The sequence below is a fragment of the Chelonia mydas genome, chromosome 20, assembly GCF_015237465.2.
Source record: "Chelonia mydas isolate rCheMyd1 chromosome 20, rCheMyd1.pri.v2, whole genome shotgun sequence".
In the NCBI taxonomy this organism is placed as follows: Eukaryota; Metazoa; Chordata; order Testudines; family Cheloniidae; genus Chelonia; species Chelonia mydas.
Window position 1 is genome coordinate 6,961,413 of NC_051260.2, and position 26,757 is coordinate 6,988,169.

The 26,757-nt window shown below is 49.1% G+C and overlaps 2 protein-coding genes across 3 annotated transcripts in view; both read left to right on the forward strand.

The window, feature by feature from the left end:
• Positions 1-1,461, forward strand: part of LOC102930066 (zinc finger protein 883) — a 38,071-nt gene extending 36,610 nt beyond the window's left edge. Inside the window, exon 4 of one of the 2 annotated variants that reach the window (XR_006286741.1) lies at positions 387-1,461. The gene's annotated coding sequence lies outside the window, so the exon portion shown is untranslated. The remainder of the gene's footprint in view (positions 1-386) is intronic. The other variant, XR_006286738.1, reaches the window with a different exon arrangement.
• Positions 1,462-4,974: 3,513 nt separating this feature from the next.
• The window catches only part of AKAP8L (A-kinase anchoring protein 8 like), a 44,055-nt gene continuing 22,272 nt past the window's right edge, over positions 4,975-26,757 (forward strand). Inside the window, 7 exon segments of the mRNA XM_037883927.2 lie at positions 4,975-5,089; positions 5,092-5,142; positions 19,401-19,433; positions 21,685-21,913; positions 25,324-25,792; positions 26,292-26,415; positions 26,621-26,667. Coding sequence (XP_037739855.2) covers positions 4,990-5,089; positions 5,092-5,142; positions 19,401-19,433; positions 21,685-21,913; positions 25,324-25,792; positions 26,292-26,415; positions 26,621-26,667 — 1,053 coding nt within the window. The 5' untranslated portion in view covers positions 4,975-4,989.

Here is a 26,757-nt window from a genome sequence, read left to right on the forward strand (position 1 = left end):
AAGCAGTTTTGCCTCTCCTGGAATTGACACCTCCTCATCTATTCTTGGGAGTGGACTACATCCACCCTGATCGAATTGGTCCTGTCAGCACTGGTTCTCATCTTGTGAGGTAACTCCCTTCTCTTCTTGTGTCAGTATACTTATGTCTGCATCTGTAATTTCACTCCGTGCATCTGAAGAAGTGGGATTTTTTACCCACAAAAGCTTATGCTCAAATAAATCTGTTAGTCTTTAAGGTGCCATCGGACTCCTTGTTGTTTTTGTGGATACAGACTAACACGGCTACCCCCGATACAGTGATTCCATAACCTTCCTCAGTAACCTGTTCCAGTACTTAAAGTTAGAACGTTTTCCCTTCTAGCTAACCTTAATCTCCCTTGCTGCAGATTAACCCGATTCCTTCTTGTCCTACCCTTGGCACTCGTGGAGAACAGATGACACCGTCCTCTTTATAAACTTTTACATGTTTGAAGGCTGTTGTTGTGTTCCCCCTCAGTCCTCTCTAGGCTAAACATGTCAAATTCTTTCAACCTTTCCTCACAGGTCATATTTTCTAACGCTCTGATAATTTTTTTTGCTCTCTGGTTCTTCAGTTTGACCACTTCTTTCTTAAAGACTGGACAGAGTACGCCAACTTAGACCTCACAAGGGTCAAGCAGAATGGAGCAATTACCTCCCATGTCTTACATACAACACTCCTACTAATACACCCCAGAATGACATTTGTCTTTTTTGCAACAGCATTGCATTCTTCACCCATAATCAATTTGTGATCCATTATAAGCACCAGCTTCTGGAGTCGTTATTCTGTGAAAATTGTAGCCTTTTTTTTTTTAAGTCAGGTTCTAGTCCTCGTGGTTGCAGAGAAAAACTGAAAAATGCAAAAAGCTAAAACACGAGAACTCCCAAACATTCTTTTTTTTTAATCTCATGGTTTTTTGGGAGCCTGACTCATGATTTTTGAACCCCTGGGGCTGACCATTCATAGCCATCGATTTTAAGGCCAAAAGCAACCATAATGATTATCTAGTCTGACCTGCCTAGCACAGGCCAGTTATTTACCATCACTTCTGTTTAAACTATGACATCTAGTCATTGATAAAAAGTCTCCAAGTGATAGAGAATCCACCCCATCCGGGGGTTAGTTATTCCAATTGTTTAATTCACCTCCCTATTAGACATTTGCATTTTATTTCTAGCATGAATTTGGATAGCTTTAGCTCCCAGCTATTGCATTTCAGTCTGCCCTCCTCTGTCAGAAATATCCCCCTGGATGTGCTTATAGACTGTGATCCAGTCACCCTTACCTTTGATAAGTTACATAAACTGAGCTCCTTCAATCTCTCACTTTCCACTTTCCTCCTCCTACTCAACATCCCTCTGCTTATACAGGAGCTCTCTGCGACTATGCCTTCGCTCGAGCTAACTCCTCTGGAGTTAGACTAGTTTGAGTGAGAGCAGCTAGTGTGAAATAAAATTGGAGCTGCAGAGTGATTGGATTACTGCACAGAGTGATTGGGTAGGTCTATGTGGGAGCTGGAGGTGTAATCTCCAGCTGAAGTAGACATACCCACCCTAGTTCATGGTAAAAATAGCAATGCAGCTGCATCTACTGAGGCTCTGAGGGAAGCCCACCCACAATCAACAGCCCCTCCTCCTAGCCTCAGGGGAGGAGCTACCAGACCCAGGTCTCAACCGAATGTGGGGGACAACAAATGAAAAAACAGGGACAGGAGTGAGGGTCACAGAGTCAAAAGCAGGGGTCCAGAGGGGGACACCAAGCAGAGAATGCTGGACAGCACCCACTGCTCCTCAAAGGAACTGTGCCAGGAGACATGACTTCAGGGACAAACGGAAATAGGCCCCACAGCCACAGAGCATTTGCACATCTAGCTTTCTCCTCCTGGTATGGCGTTTGGCCAACGCCAGGAGGAGGTTAATGTGAGGAGGTCTCGCAACTTCATGGGGCCACAGGTGGGGTATGCATATATTAGGAGATGAGGGCGAAAGTGTGGCTCAAGTGTGAGGAGGTGGTTCAGGAGGAGCCAGAAAAGGGGCTGCAATCTGGCACGCTCAAGGTAGATGTTCGCCAGGATCTCCCCCTCAGCGCAGACGGAGCAGATGTCAAGGGAGGTGCTGAACCACACATGCTCAAGGCTCTGTGAAAGAGCTGCCAAATAATATCCTGGGTGGGTAGCGGGACCAGGGTGGAATACAGAATACAGGGTGGAATACACCGGCATTCCTCACCCTCCGTGGGTGGCAGGAGGTCCCGGGTGTTGGGGTGAGACATGAGGGTGAGGAAGTGATGGGTGTGGAGCAACTGTTCCCTGGGTGCAGTTCACAGGTCACGCAGCGTGCTTAGGTGATGCAGCCAGGGAGGCTTGTGGGGGCAGGGGCCTGATGGTGCGGTCTGGAGGGCCAGAGGTGATGGGTGGACAGAGAGCATCCTCCCACCGGGCCCACTTGAGGAAATCACAAGAGACAGGTAGTAATGCTGCCCTCACTTCCTGGAGTATACACTGGGAGATGCAAGGGGTGAAGAGCCCCATGTGCCGGCTGAGCGCCCGGAGGTCCACCCAGTCCCTCCGGTTGTGTTCTCCTGGATCTCCAATCCTGGTGATACCAGTCAGAACCAACCTCCAGTGCACGGAGGGGGACTCTACCACCTGCACAGCGAGATGGGGGTTGTGTACCAGCGGCTCCATAAGGAGGTGCTCCCGCTCGGTGGCCACCGCGGACCTGGTCATTGAGACTAGCTTCCCGGTCCTGGTAAAAGACTGGCAGTTCATAGAGGTCTGGCGGGAGACCCTTCATATGGAGGTAGAAGAGCTGCTAGTCATAGCAGATCCCTGGGAGGCAGCAGAGGAAGGCATGTGCCAAGCAGTGCAGCTGCATGGGTAGGGGTCTGGTTAGCCGCCTCAAGTACAATCGTGTCTGAAAGCTTGGGTGTGTACATGGGGCAGCTAACCTGTGCTGCCATAGCTACACTGCTGTTTTTACCATGCTAGCTCAATCAGAGTAAGGGTTGCCATCTGTCCAGGATTGTCCATTTTTTTGAAGTAACTGTCCTGGGAAATCTGTAAGTCGTCCCAAGACATTGAAAGTCCTGGCTTTTGTCACTCATGTTCCCTGGCTCTTAGCCAGTCTTTCCCTTCAGGTTACCCCTCTGAACAAGGAGCCACCCTTGGTTTGGTCTCTGGACAAGTCCCTTTAAATCCCTGCCAGAGCCCTGCCACCGCTACCCCAGGGCTCAGGCAGCAGGGCTCAGGCAGGGATTTAAAGGGATCGGGGCTCCGGCAGCTGCTACCACAGCAGAGCCTGAGGCCCTTTAAAGCTCTGCCAGAGCCCAGAGCCCCGGGGTAGCGGTGGCAGCTGGGAGCCCTCAGGGCTCCTCAGTGATTGAAAGGGCCCATGGCTCTGCTGCGGTAGCAGCAGCTGGAGCCCTGGGCCTTTTAAATTGCCCCGGGGCTCCCAGCCACCTCTGCAGCTGGTAGCTCGGGGGGGGGGGGGGGGTGATTTAAAGGGCCTGGGGCTCCCAGCCACCACTACCACAGCTGGAGCCTTGGGCCCTTTAAATCAAGATTTGACAGCTGCACTACCCCATATCAAGATTTAAAGGGCCCAGGGATTTAAGGCCCTGCGTCTCCAGTCTAAGGAGATGCAGGCATTCTCAGACCTGGGATGAGGGCCCATCGATGGCTCGGCAGGGGAACACGGGACTTGGTCCAGGTATGCGAGGTCCACAGTTGGTGTGGCAGGGGAAAGAGGAGCCAGGTCTGGGCCAGCAGGGCCTATAAATGGCTTGATGAGGGAAAGTAGGACTGGGTCTGGGTATGTGGGGCCCATTGATGGCTTTGTGGAGGAAAGTAGGGCAAGGGCCTGGTCTGCAAGACCCATCTCTGGCTTGGCAGGGGAACAGGTGGCTGGGCCCCACCCTGCAAGGCCCATTGACGGCTAAGTGGGGGAAGACGGGGCCATAGCCTGCGTATGTTCAGCCCACAGCTGGCTCAATCGGGGAAGATGGGACTGGGACCGGGTCCGGACTGCAGGGCCCAGCGATGGCTTAACAGAGAAGGTGCGACTGGACGCCCGTGGCTGGCTCGGCGGGGGAACGCGGGGCCAGGCCCGGTTATGGGGGGGCTCCCTGCGGGGGAAGGCAGGACAGGCCCGCTCCTCAGCACGTTGGCAGTCGCCTGGGGAGCGCAGCGAGCGGCACCAAGCCTCCCCCGGCCGCTGGGGTGCCCGCCCCAGTCCCTGTTCGTGCGGCTGCCGGGCTGGGGATCCCGCCCCCGCCCCAGAGCAGAAGCCCCCGTGTGAAGGGGCTGCACGTTGCGCTAACGCCGCTGTGTCCCGCCCCGAGGGGCCAGGCGCCGCCACCCTCGGGGTGCGGCCTGGGCGCGGCCAGGCTCCAGCCGGCTGCTCTCCACAGCTCGGGAGCCCGGCTCGGGCCTCGGGCCGCCTGGCGGGGTGAGCCCCGGGGGCAGGGCCCGGCTCGGGCCGCCTGGCGGGGAGGCTTTGACAGCCGCCGCCCCATGTCCCTGCGGAGACACCGTAGCCTAGCCAGCCTGGGTTGGGTCCCCGCCCGAAGAGGGGCTCGTAGCATCACGGGCCCGCCGACCTGCCGCCGTACCGAAGGTGAAGCGGCTCAGCGTACAGCAGAGCCTGCCTCCTGCTGACCAACCAGAGAGCAGGATACTGCCCCTGACATTGCCGCCTGATCGATAGTTATCTTGGCCAATCCCCCCTCTTTGCCCTGGCGTTTAATGACTGACAAATAGTGTGACCAATGAGCTGTTAAAATCATTTCGATTGACGTTAATGTCCGCCTTTCGTATTTGAAGAGGTTCTTGATTGACATTTGCCTACCCTATGGAAAGTAAGAGTGATTTTGATTGACGGCTTTTTTCTTCTAATGGCAACAGAGCACAGCGGGAAATTTCTCCGGTGGACAGGGAGGGAGGCGGCGCGTGGCAGGCCCGGCCACCAATGACTTGCGGGTGGGCGGAGCAGCGCGGCCAATGCGGTCGGGAGGCGGGGCTGGACAGCTGCCGTTACCGTCTGTCGCAGGAGGCAGCCGCGGGCCGGGGTGAGTGTGTGAGGTGAGCGTGGGACGTGGAGCTGCTGTCATGAGCTACTCAGGTGAGAGGCTGCCGGGGCCGGGGCCGGCTGCCCCCGTCTGTGAGGGGGGTTCTGCGCTGCCCCCGCTCCCCCGTCCCTCCCCGCGGCCTGCGGGCCCTGCTCCGAGCTCTCCCCGTGCCCTCGGCGCCCCGGGGCGGGCCTGGACGCGGGCGAAGGGCTGGCCCGGGAGCTCGCTCCTTATTGCGCACCGCCTCCGCCGTGGGGCTGGTGGGACGGCGGGTGGGGACCTGACCGTCGCTTTCCACCCGCCGCATGAGCATGGGGCTTGTGGGGGCCGGGCCGGTTCTGACCCCGGCCCCATAGCACAGAGCTGCCCTAGATCTGCAGGGGGGGCCGCCGCCGCCGCCGCCACTGACCCCCTAGCGCATGGCACGGGGCCTGAAGGGGTTGGAGCTGGCGGACCTTGACAGCCTACCGCAAACATGGCCTGGGGCCTTGGGGTGGGGCTGGCCCTGATGCCGATCCCCTGTTGCACGGCATGGCATGCGGGTGGCACTGGCCCTGGCCCCCCTGCTGCATGGCATGGTATGGGGGTTAGCACGGGCTCCAAGGGGGGAGGAGGGCTGGCACTGGTCCTGACCCCCTGCTGCATGGCACAGCATGGAGATCAGCACTGGCTCCGACCCTGTGGTGCATGGCACAGTGTGGGGCCTGCAGGGAGGCTGGTGTGGGGCGTGGTGGGGTGTTGGTGCTGACCCTGTCCCCCTATTGCACAGTGTGGGGCCTAGTGGGGCACTGATCCCCTCCCCCTACCACACAGCATTATAGGGGGCCTGATACTCCCCATACACACATTATCTCCACCACACAGTGTGTTACGGAGTTTGGGGTGTGTGTGGCTGGCATTGACACACACACACGCATACGTAGCTCATCCCCATTGTGTAGCACTGTGTGGAGAGAGCTGGCAGTCAACACGCACACACCACACAACAGAATTGCCTGGGATCTTCTGGGGATGGGGGGTTCTGCCCCTGACACCCCCACATACACCACCAACCATCTTGCATTACATGGGTTTTGGACATATGGGAAGATATACGAGGGGAGGGAGGACACACACACACTATTACAGTAGGTTCTGGGGGGATGTAATAACCAGGAGAAGGAGTTGGCTCTGGTATCCTGCCATACATAACATTGAATGGGCCTCTGGTGATGGGGGCATAATAACTAGAGTAGAAGCTGACGTGGTTTCCCCTTGTATGCAGCATTGCATTGGTGTGAGTATGTGTGTAATAAATAATGAGGGAGAGGGAAACCCAGCACTGGTAATATTGTCTGTCAGCTGTGAGTTTTTTGGAGACTGTGAGGGTAAAGGTGGAACTGATTATACCCTTACCTTACTGTCACTGCATCATCTTGGCAATGATGGATGATGGAAGGAATTACATTGCTCCTCACATACACTCACCATTGCTTGAAGGAATGGGGTATGATAAGGATGGAGAAGGTGATGGTGATATTTTCTCTCCTTTCCCCCTCACACCATTGCATGGGCTTTGGAGGGCATGTAATAAGGAGGAAGAAGAAGAAGTTGGCACCAGTATCCCTGGCTGATGAGCTTGGAGGAGGGTGGGGAATAAGCAGGATAAAGCTGGCACAGATTTTTTCCCTTCCCCCTGCATCTGATGAGCTCGGGAGAGAGAAATTGAGATTTATACCCAGCCAGGGTGACAAGGCATGTGGGATTCTGCATATGAGAGGGGGCATCAATCCCTGCTTCTCCTACCCTCTGTTGAAACAAAGGAAAAGGTAGTTGAAGTTGTCCTTTGAGAGTCTCGGGTATTCGGCTGGGAGCTCAGAATTTGCAACTTTGCTGCTTTTTGCTACAGGTTTGAGATTTTTTTTCTTCCTCAGTGTGGTTGCAATTAACTGCCTTTGGGTGCTGGGTTACACATTTTGCATTAAATAAAATGAGAGAGGTTGTTGGGGGAGGCAGGGAAAGTACTAACCTTAGAGCTCAGATTCAATACTACTGTACTGCTGAAAGACTATTAATCTAGCTATGAAATTTGCCTTATTCTGGTATACTCAATTGTATGTGGAATGTTCAGAACGTTACCTTCCAATACAATGTGTGCAATTTGGACAAATTAATAGTATAATTGGGTTTGTAACTCCTGCCTTTGCTTGACACTTTTTGTGTCTAAATATAAGGGGTTCACCTTGATCAATGGTGACAATCTCTCACTTATCAAGACCCATACCTCAACTGTGCACTGTGATAGCTGGCCACTGTATTGCTCCCTTTCTTCCCCAAGGTGGCAGCCTGTTCAATGTTGTGCATGTATAGCAACGATTCTCAGCCTTAGGGTCATGGAACTGCTATCATTTTCTACAGACTCTAAGGCTTAATGTAAAAACTGTTTCCATTTGTTATGGTTGTGAAGGACCTTCTGAATACAAATTGCTCCAGTTATTAGGTTTATTCTATCTATCTCGTAGGGAAAAGTTGTACTTCCTTATGGAAAATGTTATGAACAATTTTTGCTTGGTGTATTTTTAAATATTAAATGATTGAGTTCACATGCATTGACTGTAATAACTGATTTCAGTCATCCATAAAATAACTAGAGGGTCATAGAATTTGTTGCTTCTGTATGTCCAGCTCATAACGTGCACCTGCAGCTCATTGTATCCCTCACATCCCCCTCTATTTTAGTCTCTGCAACCCACCCGCAAACTGGGGGTTCTCTGTGTGTCTCCCTGCCTCAGTGGCTCTGCCTGCCCTCCCCTCTCCATCATATGCAAAAGAACTTGAAAAAGCAAACTGCTAGCTCTTTTCATTGCTGAAACAGCACAAAAGATTCTGGGATGTGGCGTTATAGAAGGAGAAGTGGTTGGTTTGGGGGGTCATCAGTGGATAAAAGTTAAGAATCCCTATTAAGTAGTATTGTAAAGAGCTTTGATGCGGTGTATACTGGAAGGAACTATAGAATTTTTGCTTGTCTATTATACAGTTTGTAGGGAAAGTCTTATTTTTGTAGAAATAGGGTAAAAGTGTTGTGAAGCATGTAGCCCTCCTCAAAACAAGAATGCATTTTATATTGGGAGATGAAGGTTTTCAGGATGTACTCCTTGACTGCAACCTTGTAGGCTGTTGCAAATATTAAGAATATATGTTACTTGAGGCTTTCTCGGTTTTCATTTTTGTGGAATTAGAAGCCTTAATCTGAGGTCTGTGTTAATGCTTGTATGGATTATAGGATTATTTCTTGAGGAGGAGGTGGGGGTAGGGGTAGAACATAGTAATGGCTCGATATACATTTTTTATCATTGTTCACTTAGAAAACACATTTATGTGATGAGTATCCCTTGCAAAATAGATGCCCATATTAAAATTAAAAAAACAAACAACTAAATAGCTCAGCCCTGGAAGAATGTGTGCAGACTTTGAAGCTAGATGAATGTGGCATAACACAAGAAATTGGTTGACTTTGGGAATTGGGTGCCAGAAATTGCCAGCTACTAACACAGACGGAACAGGAAGGGTATGCTGATGCAATTACTTGTGTGCAAAAGTGTGTGGTCAGAGGTGTGATGAGACCAGACTGGGGTTTCTTGCACTTAATTCACCAGTCTTCATCTAATACAGTTACTTTTTGATGTCTCTGGCCTTGTGAAATGAGTGGAGTGTGGTGTTGGGGTGGATGATGGGCCTGGCCCTACATCCAGGTTCTACTCAAATCTTCCAGAAATATAACTTTGGTTGATACTTAAGGTATGTCTAGGCTAGAGTTTAGCCCTGTTGTAACTTGAGTTGTTGGTTGCCCTTCTGTTCCCTTTCCTGCAGTATATTATGTCTATAGTCATTCAGTTTCTCTGTACAGGTGATTCGATTAGCAGAAAAGTTAATAAGATTCCATTATCTGTTCATATATCTGTGGTTAAAGGATTCTTTGGTAAAGGATTCTACGTAAATGTTTTGATATACAGGAGGCATGACTTACAGCTTAATATGTTCTGTATTAACTTCTGTATCTCTGATATAAAGTGGCTTAAAACATACCCAGACATGTAGAAGAAGCAAAGGTAAAGCAAAACCCTCCTATCTTTGTATTGGAAGTAGGCATTATATCTCTGTTCCTTATCTTTAGAAGAACTAAGACTACACATCTCTATGTCTATTGTCTGTTTAAAATTGGCATCGTCTAGTGTGAAGTCTTCCAGTTTCTAACTAAAATTCTCAGTGACTTGATGGTAACTTTAAGAGGTGAGCTCACTTTGTATGTGGCACCTATTGAGGTGTGTGTAATCTTAAGGAGTCACCTTTCTGTACCAGCATCAAACAGAAGCATGGCAGTCAGCCTCTTGTAGGGCTAGAAATGCAGCACTATTGCTGATGTAGGAAAATGCTAAAACTAGTCAGGAAACTTGTGTATTCTAGGTTCTAAGAGGAGACGATAATGCCAGGTTTAAAAAGCTTCTGGCTCATTTAGCAGGTCCTCAAGTAAACCATTTTTGAAGCACTTGGAGGAGAGGAAGGTGATCAGGAACAGTCTGCATGGATTCTTCTTCCGAGTGATTGCTCATGTGTATTCCACAATACATGTGCGTGCTTGCCATGTGCACCGGTGCCGGAAGTTTTTCCCCAGCAGTACCCGTAGTGGGGAGCGCCCTAGCAACCCCTTGAGTGGCGCCTCCATGGCGTGGTATAAGGGGAGCTGCGTGCTCCCCCCACCCTCAGTTCCTTCTTGCTGCCATGAAGGTGCATCGGAACTACTCTGCTCCAGCTTCGCTGTAGCTAGTCTCCAGAACTGCTTGTTCATTCAGTGTTAATACCTGTAGTTAATTAGCTGCTCAGTTATTAAGAGAGCCTGGGCTGGGGCATTCCTCATGCCCCGGGTTTTAAGTCATGCGACACTTGTAGGCGATCTGTGCCAAGCGGTGACCCGCACGCAGACTGTTTACGCTGTTTGGGAGAAATCCATATCAGCGATCGTTGCAAGATTTGCAAGTTGTTCAAGCCTCGGATTGAGAGAGAGAGAGAGACATTAGACTCCAGGCCATTCGGATGGAGTCGGCACTGACCCCAACTCCAGTGTGCCGCCCCGAGCCGGCACTGGGCACTATGGTGTCAGTCTGTGACAACCTTCTGGCGCCTTCGACCAGTCGGCACCGCTCCCCATCCACGGGGCACAAGAAGGCCAAAAAGACGGCTTCTTCGCAGTGGCACCGAGGTAAACCCGAAGCAGAGGCAAGACCCATATTGGGCAGTCCTCTATCCCCTCTGGCCTCTAGGCCTCCGACTCACGTAGAGTACGGTAGTCCGGCTGCTTCGGACCAGGTCTCCCTGGACGTCCAGATGCCCTCCATGCCAAAGGCCCTGCAGGCAGCCTAGGATCTCATGTACATACCTGTGTCAGGAGCACCACCGATATCGGCCCCACGCTCCAGGGGTAAGCCACTGCTGGGATCTCCGCAGTCGCACCTGGCTCGGTACCGGTCTTGGTCCAGGGAATGTTCCCAACCCCGTTCACCACCCAGCAACCATTCAGGGCAGTGTCCATGTGGATTGCCCTCGACTCCCACCAAACAGTCTGGTTGAGTTCCATCTGACCGAGACTCGCGGCACCGCTCCACTTTTGAGCTGTCGCGGGTCCGCCCATCAGAGTCGATTGCAGAGCAGCTGCTACCGACGGTACTGGTCCTCCACATCGAGATTGCGGTCCCATGGTCGACGTCGCTCCTGGCACTCCCGGTCCCAAGACAGCAGCAGGTCATACGCCAGCCCAGCCTCCATTCGAAGCTGCCCATCCATGAGCCAGACCGAACAACTGGGCCCACTGGTGCCACAGCAAGTGCAGTGGCACCGTGGCCAGGACAATGGTACCAGTGGGCACCGTGGCCCCCAACGCAGCCCCCGGTGGGGACTCGGTCTGTGGCCGGAGCCTCGGAAGCACCATCAGCCTCCCTCTCCAGATCTCCCTCTCTAGACCAGAGGAAGGAGTCGGTGGGACGTACATCCCCGGCACGGTGCCCAGAGACCAAGCAGATGGTGGACCCGCTGGTGCCGGTGGACACCCAGAGTATCACACCGGCCTTCTCGCCCTCCCTGGATGAGGTGATTACGGCCCTGCCCCGCTCAGTCCCATAGGAGGACTTTAGGGCCCACCAGGAAGGGTGGCATCAAGCCTTCACCTCCAGGCAGAGGAGATGGAGGAGTCCTCGGACTCCCGATTTAAAGTGCTGTTCTGTTCAGCACTTGCCTCTCCATGAAGGGGTGGCAAAAATTTCAAATGCCCTGTGGCAAACACTGGCCTTGTTGGCCCCCATCTCCAAGAGGGCAGAATGCAAGTACTTTGTACCCACCCAGGGACACGAGTACCTATACACCCACCCGGCGCCCGACTCCCTGGAGGTCGAGTCGGTCAACCACAAAGAATGGCAGGGCCAACCAGCCCCTACCCTGAAAAATAAAGATTCACGGAGGCTGGACTCTTTTGGAAGGAAAGTTTATTCATCCTCGAGCTTCCAGTTATGAGTGGCAAACCACCAAGCTCTCCTGGTCCGGTACGAGTTCAGTCTGTGGGGTTCCCTGCCCAAGTTTGAGGACTCCCTCCAGGAGCGCAATAGGAAGGAGTTCAAAGCAGTGGTGGAGGAGGGTACAGTGGCTGCCAGGGCAACCCTGCAGGCAGCTTCGGATGTGGTGGACATTGTCGTGCGGTCCATGGCCTCCGCGGTGTCCATGAGACGGGCGTCATGACTCCTGCTCTCTGGGCTGTCCAGTGAGGCGCAGACCTCCATGCAGGATCTCCCGTTTGAGGGCAAAGCTCTGTTTTGCAGAGCAAACAGATACAAGGCTGCATGGCATGAAAGACTCGCAGAGAGGCTGGAGGGTTGTGCGGGTCTCTATGTTCCAGCTCTGGCTAAATCTAAGTTTAAGCCACAGCAGACTCCCACTCAGGCTACACACCTGAAATACGAGGCTGCCCTTAAGAAGTCGCGAGACTATAAGAGGCTCCCTCAGAGGCAGTCGCGGCCTGTCCCCCAGCCTGGGTCCTCCAAGGGCAAGTAGGTGGGGAAAAGGCGTTTTTGATGGGACGCTCAGGGGTGCCCTGCCAGTTCTCATCAGGGATCCTCCCTCAATAAAGCTCCCCTTCTCCAATTGGTTGTGTGCTTTCCTCCTGGAGTGGTCGCGGCTGATCTCGGACCAATGGGTCCTGAACACCATCTCCCTGGGCTACACCCTCCAGTTTACTTCCACCCCGCCCAACCATCATCCACCTCTGTCCCTCCTGGGGGACCCCTCGCACGAAGCTCTGCTCGAGCAGGAGGTGGGGCGGCTCCTGGGCCTAGGAGTGGTGGAAGTGATGCCTCTGAACTCCCTGGGCAAGGGGTACTACTCCTGCTATTTCCTTATCCTGAAGGCCAAAGGGGAACTCAGGCCCATCCTGGACCTGCGCAGTCTGAACCAGTACATGGTGAAGCTCAAGTTCCGCATGATCTCCCTGGCCTCCATCATCCCCTCCCTGGATCCCGGGGACTGGTATACTGCCCTTGACCTGTAGGACGCGTACTTCCATAGTCATATGTTCGAGGGGGCATAGACGCTTTCTCCATTTATTGGTGGGACAGAATTCCTACAATTTACGGTCCTCCCATTTGGCCTGTTCGCTGCCCCCAGGGTATTTACAAAATGTATATTGGTGGTAGCGGCCTACCTCAGGCGCCAGGGCGTCCAGATTTTTCCCTATCTGGACAATTGGCTGTCAAGGGCATCTCCTCGTTGCAGGTGAGGCATCACGTGATGCTCCTCCTGTGCACGTGCACCTCTTTGGGCCTGTTGGTAAACACCAAGTCCACGTTAAACTCTGTGCATTGGACCGGGACTATCGGAGCACTCCTGGACACCTCGTCGGTCAGAGCCTCCCTCCCACCGGACAGGTTTGAGACCCTGAAGGGACTTATCGACATGGTCACAAGGTTTCTGGTGATGACAGCCAGAGGGTGCCTCCAGCTCTTGGGTCACATGTCGGCATGCACGTACGTGGTCCATCATGTCAGACTCAGGATGAGGCCCCTCCAGCTCTGGTTGGCCTTGGAGTTCTCCCAGGCTAGGTACAGGATGGACAAAGTCCTCACCGTACCTGACTCAGTGATCACCTCCCTACAGTGGTGTTCTGCCCCGAGCAACATGCTCCAAGGGGTCCCATTCAGGGACAGGGCCCCGTTTCTGGAGCGAGCGTCCAGTGCGTCAGGCCTGGGTTGGGGGGCTCATGTGGGGAATGTTCAGATCCAAGGTCTGTGGTCGGCTCAGGATCTGACCCTACACATAAATGTCAAGGAACTCAGGGCGGTATGCCTGACATGCATGACCTTCTGCTTGCACCTGAAGGGCAAGGTGGTCAGGGTCCTCACGGACAACATGGCCTCGATGTTCTATATCAACAGGTAAGGCGGGGCCCGGTTCTCTGCTGCGAAGCCCTCAGGCTGTGGGATGTGCCAAAAGGCCTTCTGTCTACCAGATGCCCGGAACATGCAGGTGGATTGCTTGAGCAGGGATTTCTCCTCTCAGCACAAGTGGTCTCTCCACCCAGAAGTGGCTCACTGGCTCTTCCAAGTGTGAGGAACTCCCTAGGTGGACTTGTTCGTGACTTGGCAGAACCGGCACTATCCCCGGTTCTGCTCCGGGGGGGACTGGGATGGGGCGCTATCTCCGATGCCTTCCTTCTGTCCTGGTTAGGCCAGTTTCTCTATGCCTTCCCCCCTTTCCCACTGATCAGCAAGGTCCTGGAAAAGATAAAGAAGGACAAAACCCGGGTCCTCCTGATTGCCCCAGCATGGCCCAGGCAACATTGGTACAGGACCCTCACAGGTCTGGCGGTTGCTCCGCCATTGCCATTCCACCCAGACCTGCTCTCCCAGGACCAGGGCTGCCTCCTCCACCCCAGTCTAGCAGCTCTCCACCTCACGGTGTGACTGCTCAATGGTTAGGTAGGAAGGAAAGGATATGCTCAAAAGGGGTCCAGCATGCCCTCCTAGAAAGCAGGCAGCCCTCCACACATCGCACCTATTTGGCAAAGTGGTCCTGGTTCTCCAGATGGGTGGCTGAGTGGGGTGTTTCCCAGGTGGCTGCCCTGATCCAGCTTGTCCTGGACTACCTTCTCCACCTTAGAGCCCACGGCCTGGCACCCTCATCAGTCAAGGTGCACCTGGCGGAAGGCCTTCCATCCACCGGTGCCGGGGTACACGGTATTCTCCCATACTATGACTGGCCGGTTCCGCAAGGGGTTAGACCATCTGTTCCCATATGCTAGGCCCCCAGTTCCTCTGTGGGATCTGAACCTGGTGCTGACCCGTCTCCCGTGGCCCCCATTTGAGCCGCTAGCCACGTGCTCCTGGTCCCACCTCTCGTGGAAGGTGGCCTTCCTGGTCGCGATCACATCGGCCAGGCTGGTCTCGGAACTGAGGGCCCTGACCTCTGAGCCCCCATGCATGGTGTTTCATAAGTTCAAGCTCCAGCTCCGCCCACACCCTGCGTTCCTCCCGAAGGTGGTCTCCACCTATCACATAGGGCAGGACATTTTTCTGCCAGTCCTCTGCCCCAAGCGCCGCGTATCCAGTGAGGAGTGCCGTCTCCACGTGCTCAGTGTGCAGTGGGCTCTGGCTTTCTACCTCAAGCAGACCAAGCCATTCAGAAAGTCCTCAAAACTGTTCATCGCCTCAGCTGAGCACATGAGGGGTCGGTCGATCTCCAGTCAGCGGCTTTCCAACTGGATCACTTTGTGCATCCATACCTGTTAAGAGCTGGCGGGTCGTCCCCCCCCCCCCCCCCCCCCACCACCACCCCAATTGTGAAGGCGCACTCGACTCGAGCGCAGGCCTCATCGTCTGCCTTCTTGGCCCACGTCCCCATCCACGTGGTGGCTCTACAAATGTCCTGGTCTTCGGTTCACACGTTCACCTCGCACTACGCAGTCGTCTCCCAAACCAGGAATGACGCTGCGTTCAGCAGGGCTGTCCTCCGTCCTCAGAACTTGTGAACTCCTACCCACCTCCAACAGATATAACTTGGAGTCTCCTATTGTGGAATACACATGAGTAATCACTCAAAGAAGAAAAGACAGTTACCTTTTCCATTAACGGGTGTTCTTCGAGATGTGTTGCTCATGTCTATTCCACATCCTGCCCTCCTTTTCCTCTGTCGGAGTTGTCCGGCAAGAAGGAACTGGGGGGGGGGGGGGGAGAACGTGCAGCTCCCCTTATACCACGCCCTGGAGGCACCGCTGGGGTGCTCCCCCCCACGGGTACTGCTAGGGGAAAAACTTCTGGCACCGGTGCACATGGCGAGCATGCACACCTATTGTTGAATAGACATGAGCAACACATCTCGGAGAACACCAGTTACGGAAAAGGTAACCGTCTTTTTCACCAAAGGCAAGTCATGCCTGACCAGCCTGATTGCCTTCTATAATGAGATAACTGGCTCTGTGGATATGGGGAAAGCAGTGGACATGATATACCTTGACTTTAGCAAAGCTTTTGATACGGTCTCCTACAGTATACTTGTCTGCAAGTTAAAGAAGTGTGGATTCGATGAATGGACTATAAGGTAGATAGAAAGCTGGCTAGATTGTTGGGTTCAACGGGTAGTGATCAACGGCTCAGTGTCTAGTTGGTAGCTGGTATCAAGGGGAGTGCCCCAGGGGTCGGTTAGGGGCCAGTTTTGTTCAACATAAGAATGGCCATACTGGGTCAAACCAAAGATCCATGTAGCCCATTATTCTGTCTTCCGACAGTGGCCAGTGCCAGGTGCCCCAGAGGGAATGAACAGAACAGGTAATCGTCAAGTGATACATCCCCTGTCGCTCATTCCCAGCTTCTGGCAAACAGAGCCTAGGGACGCTATTCCTGCCCATCCTGGCTAATATCCATTGATGGACCTATCCTCCATGAATTTATCTAGTTCCATTTTGAACCCTGTTATGGTCTTGGTCTTCACAACATCCTCTGGCAAGGAGTTCCACAGGTTGATTGTGCGTTTGTGTGAATAAATACTTCTCTTTATTTGTTTTAAACCTGCTGCCTATTAATTTCATTTGGTGACCCCTAGTTCTTGTGTTATGAGAAGTAGTAAACAACACTTTCTTATCTACTTTCTCTACACCAGTCATGATTTTATAGACCTCAATCATATCTCCCTTTAGCCATCTCTTTTCCAAGCTGAAAAGTCCCAGTCTTATTATGCTTTCCTCACACGGAAGCCTTTCCATACCCCTAATCATTTTTGTTGCCTAATCCCTAATCATTTTTGTTCCATCCCCTAAACATCTTTATTAATGATCTGGATGATGGGATGGATTGCACCCGCAACAAGTTCTGAGGGTGGGGATAGGGTCCAGAGTGACCTAGACAAATTGGAGGATTGGGCCAAAAGAAATTTGAGGTTTGCAAGGACAAGAGCAGAGTCCTGCACTTAGGATGGAAGAATCCCATGCACCGCTACAGGTTGGGGACCGACTGGCTAAGCAGCAGTTCTGCAGAGAAGGACCTGGGGATTACAGTGGATGAGAAGCTGGATATGAATCAGCAGTATGCCCTTCTTGCCAAGAAGGCTAATGGCATATTGGGCTGCGTTAGTAGGAGCCACAAGTACTCCTTTTCTTTTATTAGTAGGAGCATTGCCAGCAGATCGAGCGAAATAATTATTCCCCTCTATTCAGCACTGGTGAGGCCACACCTGGATTTTTGTGTCCAGTTTTGGGTCCCCCACTACAGAAAGGATGTGGACAAATTGGAGAGAGTCCAGCAGAGGGCAACGAGAATTATCAGGGGACTGGGGCATATGACTTATGAGAAGAGGCTGAGGGAACTGGGCTTGTTTAGTCTGCAGAAGAGGGGGCGGGGGGGATTTGATTGCAGCCTTCAACTGAAGGGGGGTTCCAAAGAGGATGGAGCTCAGCTGTTCTCAGTGGTGGCAGATGACAGAACAAGGAGCAATGGTCTCAAGTTGCAGTGGGGGAGGTCTAGGTTGGATATTAGGAAACACTATTTCACTAGGAGGGTGGTGAAGTACTGAAGTGGGTTACCTAGGGAGGTGGTGGAGCTTCTTCAGGCCCAGCTTGACAAAGCCCTGGGTGTGATGATTTAGTTGGGGATTGGTCCTGCTTTGAGCAGGGGGTTGGACTAAATGGCCTCCTGAGGTCCCTTCCAACCCTAATCTTCTATGAGTCTAAACTCTACAGTAGGAGCCCTGGTCATGCAAGTGTGCAGGAACATTAATTGCCTCCTGCTATACAGGACTGTGTCTCTTCCAATGCTAAGCTCCGGTGATTCTATGATTTAAGATACAAGTAGTTCACCAAAAAAGTTGTGACCAGTCCTGCTCCCTTCTCTGCAACAGACAATCTTTGTAGCAGATCCAGTGTAGTCCTACTCTGGGTCTGGACAGGAATTTGGGAGCCCACATAGGGGGATTCACACCTAAGGAATCTTGCTGAACCTAACCCAGCAGGGAGATTTCTGTGTATTAGGGATTTGGCAGTGGGGGTTCAGAAACTTTGGTTAAAATCAAGTGGTGCTGTCTGTTTTGGCCATGGTTACCATTGCAACTAATCCATGTTCTGCCCTGGTATGATGGCACCTGTCAGTAAGTGACACATAATTTTGTACTGTATTACCAGATGCAAAGCAAGTTGCTAGTGAGTGATTCCTTCCCTTCCAGTCCAAGATGATGCTGTGATCTAGGCCTTGGGCAAATAACAGCCTTTGTTCCAAGCTGCATCTTTCTGTAGATCTTGAAAGACAAAACTCACCAGTTCCCAGTTGGAATGGTATCTATGCAGTCACAAGTTCTAGAAATTTTAAGATTGAATTAAAATAACGAATAAATAAAATAAAATGGACTGAAACTGATGAGTAAGGACACTACTTTCTAGAGCACGTTTCCTACTTGTTGTTGATATGGTACTCCTAAGGAATTCTGCGCCAAGAAAATAAAAATGCTACACACAATATTTTAAAATTTTGCAAATTTTATTTGTTAAATAAATGTGGAGGCTCCAATATAGCAGTGGTGAGCACAGACCACTGGCTGCACAGAGGTGGGAGATCACCCTGCAGGCCCCCCACCCATTGTACAGGGACTCTGCAGTGAGGCTGCACTTGACCCTAGCACAGCACAAGGGCCGGGCCTGCTGCAGAAACACCCTTGGGCTCTGCACCAGTTGTGGGCAGGCAGGCTCAGCCCAGCGGGGTCCAACTGTGGAGGGCTTAGTGTAGGTGGATCTAGATATGGGATAAGAGGGTTTTGTGTGGGGCACCCTGGGTGCGGAAAGCTCAGTGGAGGATCTGGATGCACAAGGGAGGTTCCAGATGCAGGGACAGTAGGACTCTGCAGGGGGGTCCAGGTGGAGAGAGATGGGATTCAGCGAGGGGGTCTGGGAGTGGGACTTGCTGGGTTTGGGGTCTGGGTGCAGCTGGTTGGGACTCTGGGGGGGGTCCAGTTGCAGGGGGCTTGTCAGGGTGGTCCAGGTGCAGGGGTGTGGGGTTTGTCGGGGTGGGGGTTTGATGGGCCTGCTTAATTGGGGAACCCCAGCTGATGCTGCCGCCAGTGCCAGGATCCCTCCCACATCCGCTTCTCTTCCCCATCCTATCGCTTTCTTCACTTCCTCTCCCCCATCCCATTGCCTTCCTCTCCCCACTGTCTCCTGCTCCCATCCCCCTTTCTTCCCCACTGCCTATTTCCCCACCACCACCAGTGGCTCTCACCATTGTATAGAAAACAGGATGGCTCCCAGCACGCATAGAAGAGGGGTATGACTGGCACCAGGACCCAGGAGGAGGAGTTAGCTAGCAGGAGGGGCACACTCCATCATCCAGGCAGCTCTGCACTCTCAAAAATGGGCAGCGGCATGTGACCCCACACGTCTTGGGGGGGGGGGGGGGCGGCAATGCCCCCGTCCTCCCTAAACTATGCTCATGGGAGGGTCCCCTCTCTTGTGCTGGATACCGCATGCTTGTGCTGCTGGGGAGGGGCACCTGGCCGCTCTTGCGACTTCCCTTTGCTTCCCCATCCTTATCTGCGGGGGACATGAATTCTGTATGCTCAGTGGCGCAGAATTCCTTCAAAGTAATACAAGTTTGTCAAGCTTTGATCTCTTTTTAGGAGCATCCACTGTGATACAGTCTGCCTTATTTAGGTGCATTTGATGATCAGATCTTAGATAGAATACATTCTCCTTAATGCCAGCTGTTCTAGCTAGAGCATACCATAGAATTTGGGTTTTGACCACCTTTTGGTCTTTTTCTAGGTTATGGCAACTGGAACTCTGGGACAAACAGAGGCAAGTATAGTAAAATCTTAATACATTATTATGAACAAATGTCATTTAAAGTAATCAGTTAGAAAAATGATTATAAAATTGAAGGTTTTCACAGCTCAAATCTGTTCCACCATGTCTGAATAATATCCTTTCAGGTCACGCAACTATTTCGGTCAGCGTTGCAGAGCCCATATAACTGTGACGGTCAACTCTTTACTGTTCTGCCTTGTGCATCAACAAAACCAGATATTTCTGTTCCCAGAAGTCAGCACAGTTTGAATCCACTATCTGTTTTCCTTCAGTCTTTCTGTCTGATATCACTTCTCTATGAAATGGCACTGAAGATTAAAGTGCTGTCCTAGCATGCTAGAAGACTGAATTTCTAGTTCTTGTGCCTGAAAGACACACAAAATGGCAGTGTGTCTGCATTTAGGCCGAAACTTGAAACAGGCCTCCCTTTATAAATACTTGTCTTTTTCCAGAGGCCATGCTCACTGTGCTCAGACTAGAGTGTGATGCCCAGCTATGTGGGAGAATCTCCCTAATCTGCATGCTTTAATTAGCACAAGGAAGCCTCTATCCACTCCACGAAGACTGACTAGCAGAGCAGTATAGTATGTTGTTTTTTGTATCACTGACTGGTAGTTTAAACTGTAGTCAGTGTTGTACAACGGATTTTATGACCTTTTCACTATCTTCAGAGCTAGCTGGAAAACTTATTTTTTTGTAAAAACCAGACAGAATTCATGATTTTTCCCACTTTTCAATCAACTAGTTATTTTGTCAAAATATACAGTAAGGTGGGCTTGCTAGCCGTGTCATTGTTTTACTACTTGTGTTAGAGTATCACTTAGGGTCCCCATCTAAGATCAGGGTACTGTTATGCTAGGCACTGAACAGGCGTATTGTGATATAGTCTGTGTCCTGAAGAATTTACAGTTTAAAGGGACAAGACAGAGAAGGTGAGAGAGATTAAGTGTCTTCCCCAAAGACATTCTAGGTCAGTGGCATATCAGGAATAGAACTGAGGTATCCTGACCCCTAGGTAAGTGCTCTGTCCACTAGCTCATGCTACCTCCTAAAGCTATTAAATATTCTTAAACTACAAAAGATATTAGAACAAAGTACATCTGGTGGTACTGTCTGTTTCACTTGCAAAATCACAATTTGTTCACAATAGCATTTTGATTCATAAATGCAAATTAGCAAATCTCTGCTTTAACTTTCATGATACTAAGAATCCCAGAACTGCAGGGTTGGCAGTAGGATATGCTGATGGGTGAACTGAGCAAACCTAATATGTAAGTTAAAAGGGGGAAAACAGCATAGAACACTTGATACCATTTTAGTCAGTTTTCTGTCCCTATCTGCTTTGTAAGTAGCATGCCATGGGCTGCATTTGAGGAAACTGTTCTCTATCACCCCTGAGATAACATGCAACTGAGAGGGCCATTTCTCTCATTTATGTGTGGATAGGAGAGGGAACAGAAGTGACATGAGTCATGTGTGTGCTGGTCAAAGTTAGTGGGGGGTTACTGTCCCATCTTTAGAATTGCACAAATTCCTATGCATCTCTAGAAGAATAGACCCCAGACACAGTGATGTCCTCTAATTCGAACAAATCACTGTGATTATAATGTGAACTGACTGCTTAGCTTAGAGGTATGAATTTTATTTCATTTGGCTATGAAGTCAGAACATAACTGGATATGGATACAGCACAACTTCATGTCAAACTGACATAGAGACAAACCCACTTTGAACTAAACTAGGCTTGTCCTAAATACTTTATCTTGTATTTTCTTCTCACACAACCTACACTCTTTACACGTACCTAAATGTCCGTGCCACACTTGCTATTCTTTCTGAGGGTGACTGGCCCATGTTCTCTCTGGAATCTGTTTTTATCAGGCAAATGGATTGCCATGGAAGGCTTTGCGTATGCTACACTGCAGCCTGCCCTGTCCATGAGTGAGAGCAAGAATGAAAATTCAGTGTTAAATATTAGTTGGGGCAGATTGTAGACTGTTACTATATTGCCGGGATTTGGTGTGAAGTTTCCTCCATGTGTGTTTTGACCTTCAAGTCCTGATGTCTGATACACTAACACACCTTGGCAGGTGTCTTGTAAGGGAAAAATGGGTTAAATGTAAATCAAAACTTCCCCATTCTGTGGGGAAGGGGCATTCTTGGGACTTCTGCGTCTGAGCTTGGATAGAAATGTTCGCTCAGCTGCTTGACTGAAAATCTCAATGACACTTTCTCATTTCAGGGTACGAGGGATATAGTTATGGATATGGATACGGTCAAGATAACTCTGGCAATTATGGGTATGGTATGGCCACTTCAAACTCTTGGGAAATGCCTAATTCAGACACAGACCCTAACGCTTCCACGGGCGCCGATGCTGTTATAGCAAAAATGAACCAGCGCTTAGATATGGTGTCTCATCTAGAAACGGACACAATGCAAGGAGGACATTATGGCTCAGGTGGAGACAGGTGAGTCTAGAGATCAAGAAAACATTCAGTACTAGACAGGTTAGTGTCTTTTCGTGAGGGAACCGCTACTCTAATCTTCTGCTGACTATCAGAGTTGCTACCTCTTACTTCTTTCTCATTTTGACCTCATTCTCACTTTGTCTTTGCATTTTGGCTCTCAAGGGGAAACAGATGAATTGGCTCAGCTGGATTTTCCTTCTTTTGTTTATATTTTTGAAATAAGTCATTTGTATCCCAGTTTGAGTAGTGAAGTCTTGATAGTCTGTTTGACAGGTACTTGAATTGTGATGCAATCTTTACAGCAGTAGTAGGATTTGTTTAACTTGGAAAAAAAAATCTTCTCAGTTTTAAACTGGAGATGAATAAAGAAGGGATTCCTTAATATTTCTATTTCTGGGAGCCTGCTGATGTATTTCATTTCTATAGGATTGCCACAACATTCATTTGCCTTTGTCCCTCATTTGATTTTAAGCTTAACTATTAGTCTAGAAGTGACATTTTTGTTCCAGTTTTGGGTTGCTGACTGGGAATACAGTATAGCTGTCCAGAAAAGATCAAATGAGGTTTTGGCCATGTTTTTAAATCAGAAATATATGCAGTACTAATAAGGACTGTTCACTTCACAAAGATTTTCTCATGTTAAATTTCAAAATGAATTTATATTCAAAATTTAATACTTCTACAACACTGCTGTTCATTCTAGGTTTATTTGAAATATTAATTCATCCCAGCAAATCCATTTCTGAGTATTTTTACATCTGTGTATTTTGCTTATGTGCAAGTATTGATTTGAACAATAGCAGGTTTACATCCATGTAGGGGAGACATCTATTTTGTAGAGAACTTGAAGTTTGTCTGCTACTGTTCAAATACGAAGTATGCAGAGACGTTGTCAAAATAACTTTAAAGTAAATTCCACATAATGTAAGCAAACCAGAACCTCTTCTTTAGAATGAAAGCATAGCTTGTTAGTAGTAAGAAATGTCGTGCAAGAGACTTTTATACATTATTATCCTTTTATTTGGGGTGCATTCTGGTTTGTTTGCAGTCAACTATTGTTGCATCTGTACTTTATTTTAAGCAACCACGTTTAAAACTATATAAACTTTTTATAAAGTTTAATCACAAAAACTTGGGATATGTTTACCAAAAGTATAATTCAATAGTAATTACTAGTAGCATATAATGACTTTTGAATATTATAAAATTGCTACATTAACTGTGTTTATGGAATAGAGGAAAATTTTAAGGAATTACTCCTCTGAAGTCTTGCATCAAATAGATTTTGGTGGAGTACTCTGTTTAAAAGCACTCATGTAAAGTACATCAGAGTTTTCAAAAAAAAAAAAAAATCCATCCTGTGGAAAAATACTTGATAATAGCAGCCTCTTTAATCTAGCAGAGTAAGGTAAACAAGTTGAAACTAGACAAATCTTAGACTGAAGTTGAGGTGCAAACTTTCAAAGTGATGGTACTTAACCATTGGAACAACTTTCCAAGGGTAAAATGTTTAAATCAAGATTGGATGCTTTTCTAAAAGAGATGCTATAGGGAAGTTCTTTGGCCTGTTATTCTTGAGATCATAGACAATTACAGTGGTATCTTCTAGCCTCATCTATGAATCTGTACCTCTCTTGTTGGGAGTGGAAAGGACTGTTGCAAGGCAGCAGGTGAACAGTTTAATTGACTAAACTCTTGGGTTCTAATTTTATAAGATGAGAACTTTGAATTTGATGTTCCAGCCCTTGTCTATTATTCAGACACCACACAACTGGGATCTTCTGCTCCAAGCCCCAAGCATCAGGCAAGCTACCATGCATAGTTCTGTCATGATAGATGATACTTGGCTGGTAACCCAGCCCTGTTAACAGATTCTAGCTCTTGCTGGAGAAGAGTTATCAAATATCCAGAGTGAATGTAGTAAACCATTTAAGGGACAAAAGGATGAAATTAGTGGTTTAGAAAACATCAGTTTTCAGCCTTTAGTCTCATTTCCTAAAAAGCAGAGTGTGGGAAGGGCTGTTGAGTTGCTGCAGTGAAAGCTTCGGCTTACTGTAAATGGGCACCTGTAGCTTTACCAGTTGAAGATTTTTTTGGTGATTGCTAGTCTGAATGATTCTTCTCATATCAGTTGATGGAATGGCTCTCTTTTTGTGACCTTGGAGTTAGTGTCTCCTCCTCAGTCATTGTTCCTTTCCAATTTCCTTGCTTTCATGACCTTGCTATAAAGCATAAATATTGGGGTTTGTGCCGCAGTGGTCAGTGCTAGTTTGACACTGTGTTCTTGCTTCCTTGTGTAATTTGTGAACCTGTTTGTGTTCTGTTTTGGTGGGTGTGGATTTCCCTCACCTCAGCTGGTAAAGTAGCATGTTATCATGAAGAGTGTGGAGCCTCCCCTTAAACTTTGATATATCATCTTTTGCTGCAAATTGAGTCTGTCAGCCGCTGCATAAGATGTACAGAGGCACTACTTCAGATATTACAGAACTTAAGTCTAAAACTCCTCTGCAGGTTTTGTATCTGTCTTCTGAAACTGTCCTGGTTAAAAACTGGTTTTGTGGAAATTACAGTGACCAGTAATAACTCTAAGTCATGTCTACATGGGAAAGTTGACTTGGTAAAAACCCTTCCCAAGCAACACAAGCTAAATCAAGAAAAGGCACTCTTATACCACAATAAATGCCCACATAAGGAGTTTTTACCAGTATAGCTGTTGGCTTAAATTCACACCATGCATTATACACAGAAACTTTCTTGTGCAGACAAGGCCTAAATTAAGCCGTTCCTTGTAACAATTCAGAATGGGGGGGGTGGGGAAGAGAAGCAGGACTGTTATTTTCTGGCTCTGCATTTATTCTTAACTATTTGGATTGTTCAGTCTGACTTAAGCATAGCTAAATAGAGGGCGGGTGGTGAATGTATTAAATTTAAATCAGAAAATCTGAATGTCTGCACAGTTGAAAATCCACAGCACTGCTAACTGAGGAACCTTTGCTCAGCTTGGGTACTTTTCTTTTTAAAAAAGATCAGTGTGTGACACAGTAATTTCCAGAGAAATTGAAGATTAGTTTGGTGTGCTTCCTGGCTCTTTAGGCATATGTAAATCTGACTAGATATGGTGATGGACTAAGGTGATGGACTGAGGTTGAACTGAATCCCTGCCGCTCCTTGTCATTCTATTTATGCCCTTCTCCTGACCTTTGCCTTGTGCTGCCCCTTTCTCCCGCTGCTGTATCACACAGAAAAACTCCCATGTTGAGTGAAACCTCTGAGCCTTTTTTGATATAAATGAGACTGGAACAGTTCTGTTGTTTTTGTTTAATCTTTCTGCTGCCATTTCTCGGCAGGCTGTAATGTGGTGCCTTATATGCTACTGACTGGATTCCTTGCTTGCTGTGCAACTCTTGCAGGTATGATACATATGAGTCCTACGACTCAAGGTCTTCACTGAACGACCGTGATCTATACAGATCCGGCTATGATTACAGTGAGGCTGAACATGACACCGAAAATGCCTATGAAGGTTGCTATGACAGCTTCTATGGGAACCACAGGGACCAGTACCAGAACAGAGCACGGGACAACTTTGGCCAGCGGGGTCAGAACTGGGCCAGAGACGGGCGAAATAACAGACCCATGGCATCTTCATATTCCGGGCACATGGGCGGACAGTGGAATGAGCCGCCACAGCCAATGGGAGGGCGGGGCCATGGTCCCCACGGCTCCTCTAGGCTCCCATCCCTCTTCTCCCACAACATTATCCCAGAACTCAGCATGTTCCAGGGAATGCGAGGTTTCTCTGGAAACATGCGCTTTGGAGGAGGCGGCATGAAACAGCGAATGAGGAGAAACTGGAAAATGTGGGACGCAGACTTTAAAGTAAGTACCTGTGCAATCCCCTCCCACCCATTTACCTCATATAGAGACTGTTCACTTCCCAACAAACTACACTGTCCAGCTCTGAGTGCAAAGGGCCCTATTCTCTGAGATACCATACTTAGTTTCCAGAGTGTAATTTGTATCTCTGTGCATTATTTGCTTGGCATCTTAGTGTTCTTTCTAAATGGTGTGAAGAGGCCACATTCATTCATAGTGCAGTCTTAGCATCCAAAATGTTTAACCTTGATGCTCTTATTGTAAAGCTAGGAAAGTCAATGTGCTATAGTTTTGTGGTTTAATCTGATATGGTGAAGGGTGGTTGTTGTGAGGGACTGTGCCAAATGTTATCTGTCTTGACTGACATTGCATAACTGAGTGTTCAGGGAAGTTTAGTTCAATATAAAGCCCCTTTAAGGTGGCTTAATGCAGACTTATTTGCTGCTGGCAGGGGATGGTCTCAGAATGTACATTTGGGGACTGATGATATTTTCCTTTCTAGTCACAGAAAAAGAAACTGAAGAAGGACCCTACTTCTAAGAAGAGAAAACAAACTGACAGCACTGATGAACCTGACAGCAAGGCAGCAAAAACTGATGGCTCTGACAACTCCGACTCTGAGAATGGTAAGAACCTCTCTGGTGACTACTAATGAGTTAGTTCTTAGTCATGTGAAGTTATCAGAGTGCCTTTGTTTCAGGTAGTAATTGGCTCTGACATTTCAATTTCTCTTGAATATTTAATTTGGTGGTAAAGTTGTTAATACCATTCTTTGCTGAGCTACCCAACTGTTACTTTTTGTATGGTGACCATTTGTGATGTGCTTTTCAGAGGAAGGGACTGAAGGAGAAGCAGCAGAGAAGGAGGGCTCTAAAGCTGTAAGTGAAACTAACACTTGTAATTCACAGTAAAGACCATAGTGCTTGAGGGAAGTGGATGAGTGGCCACGTAACTAGTGTGGAGGGCAG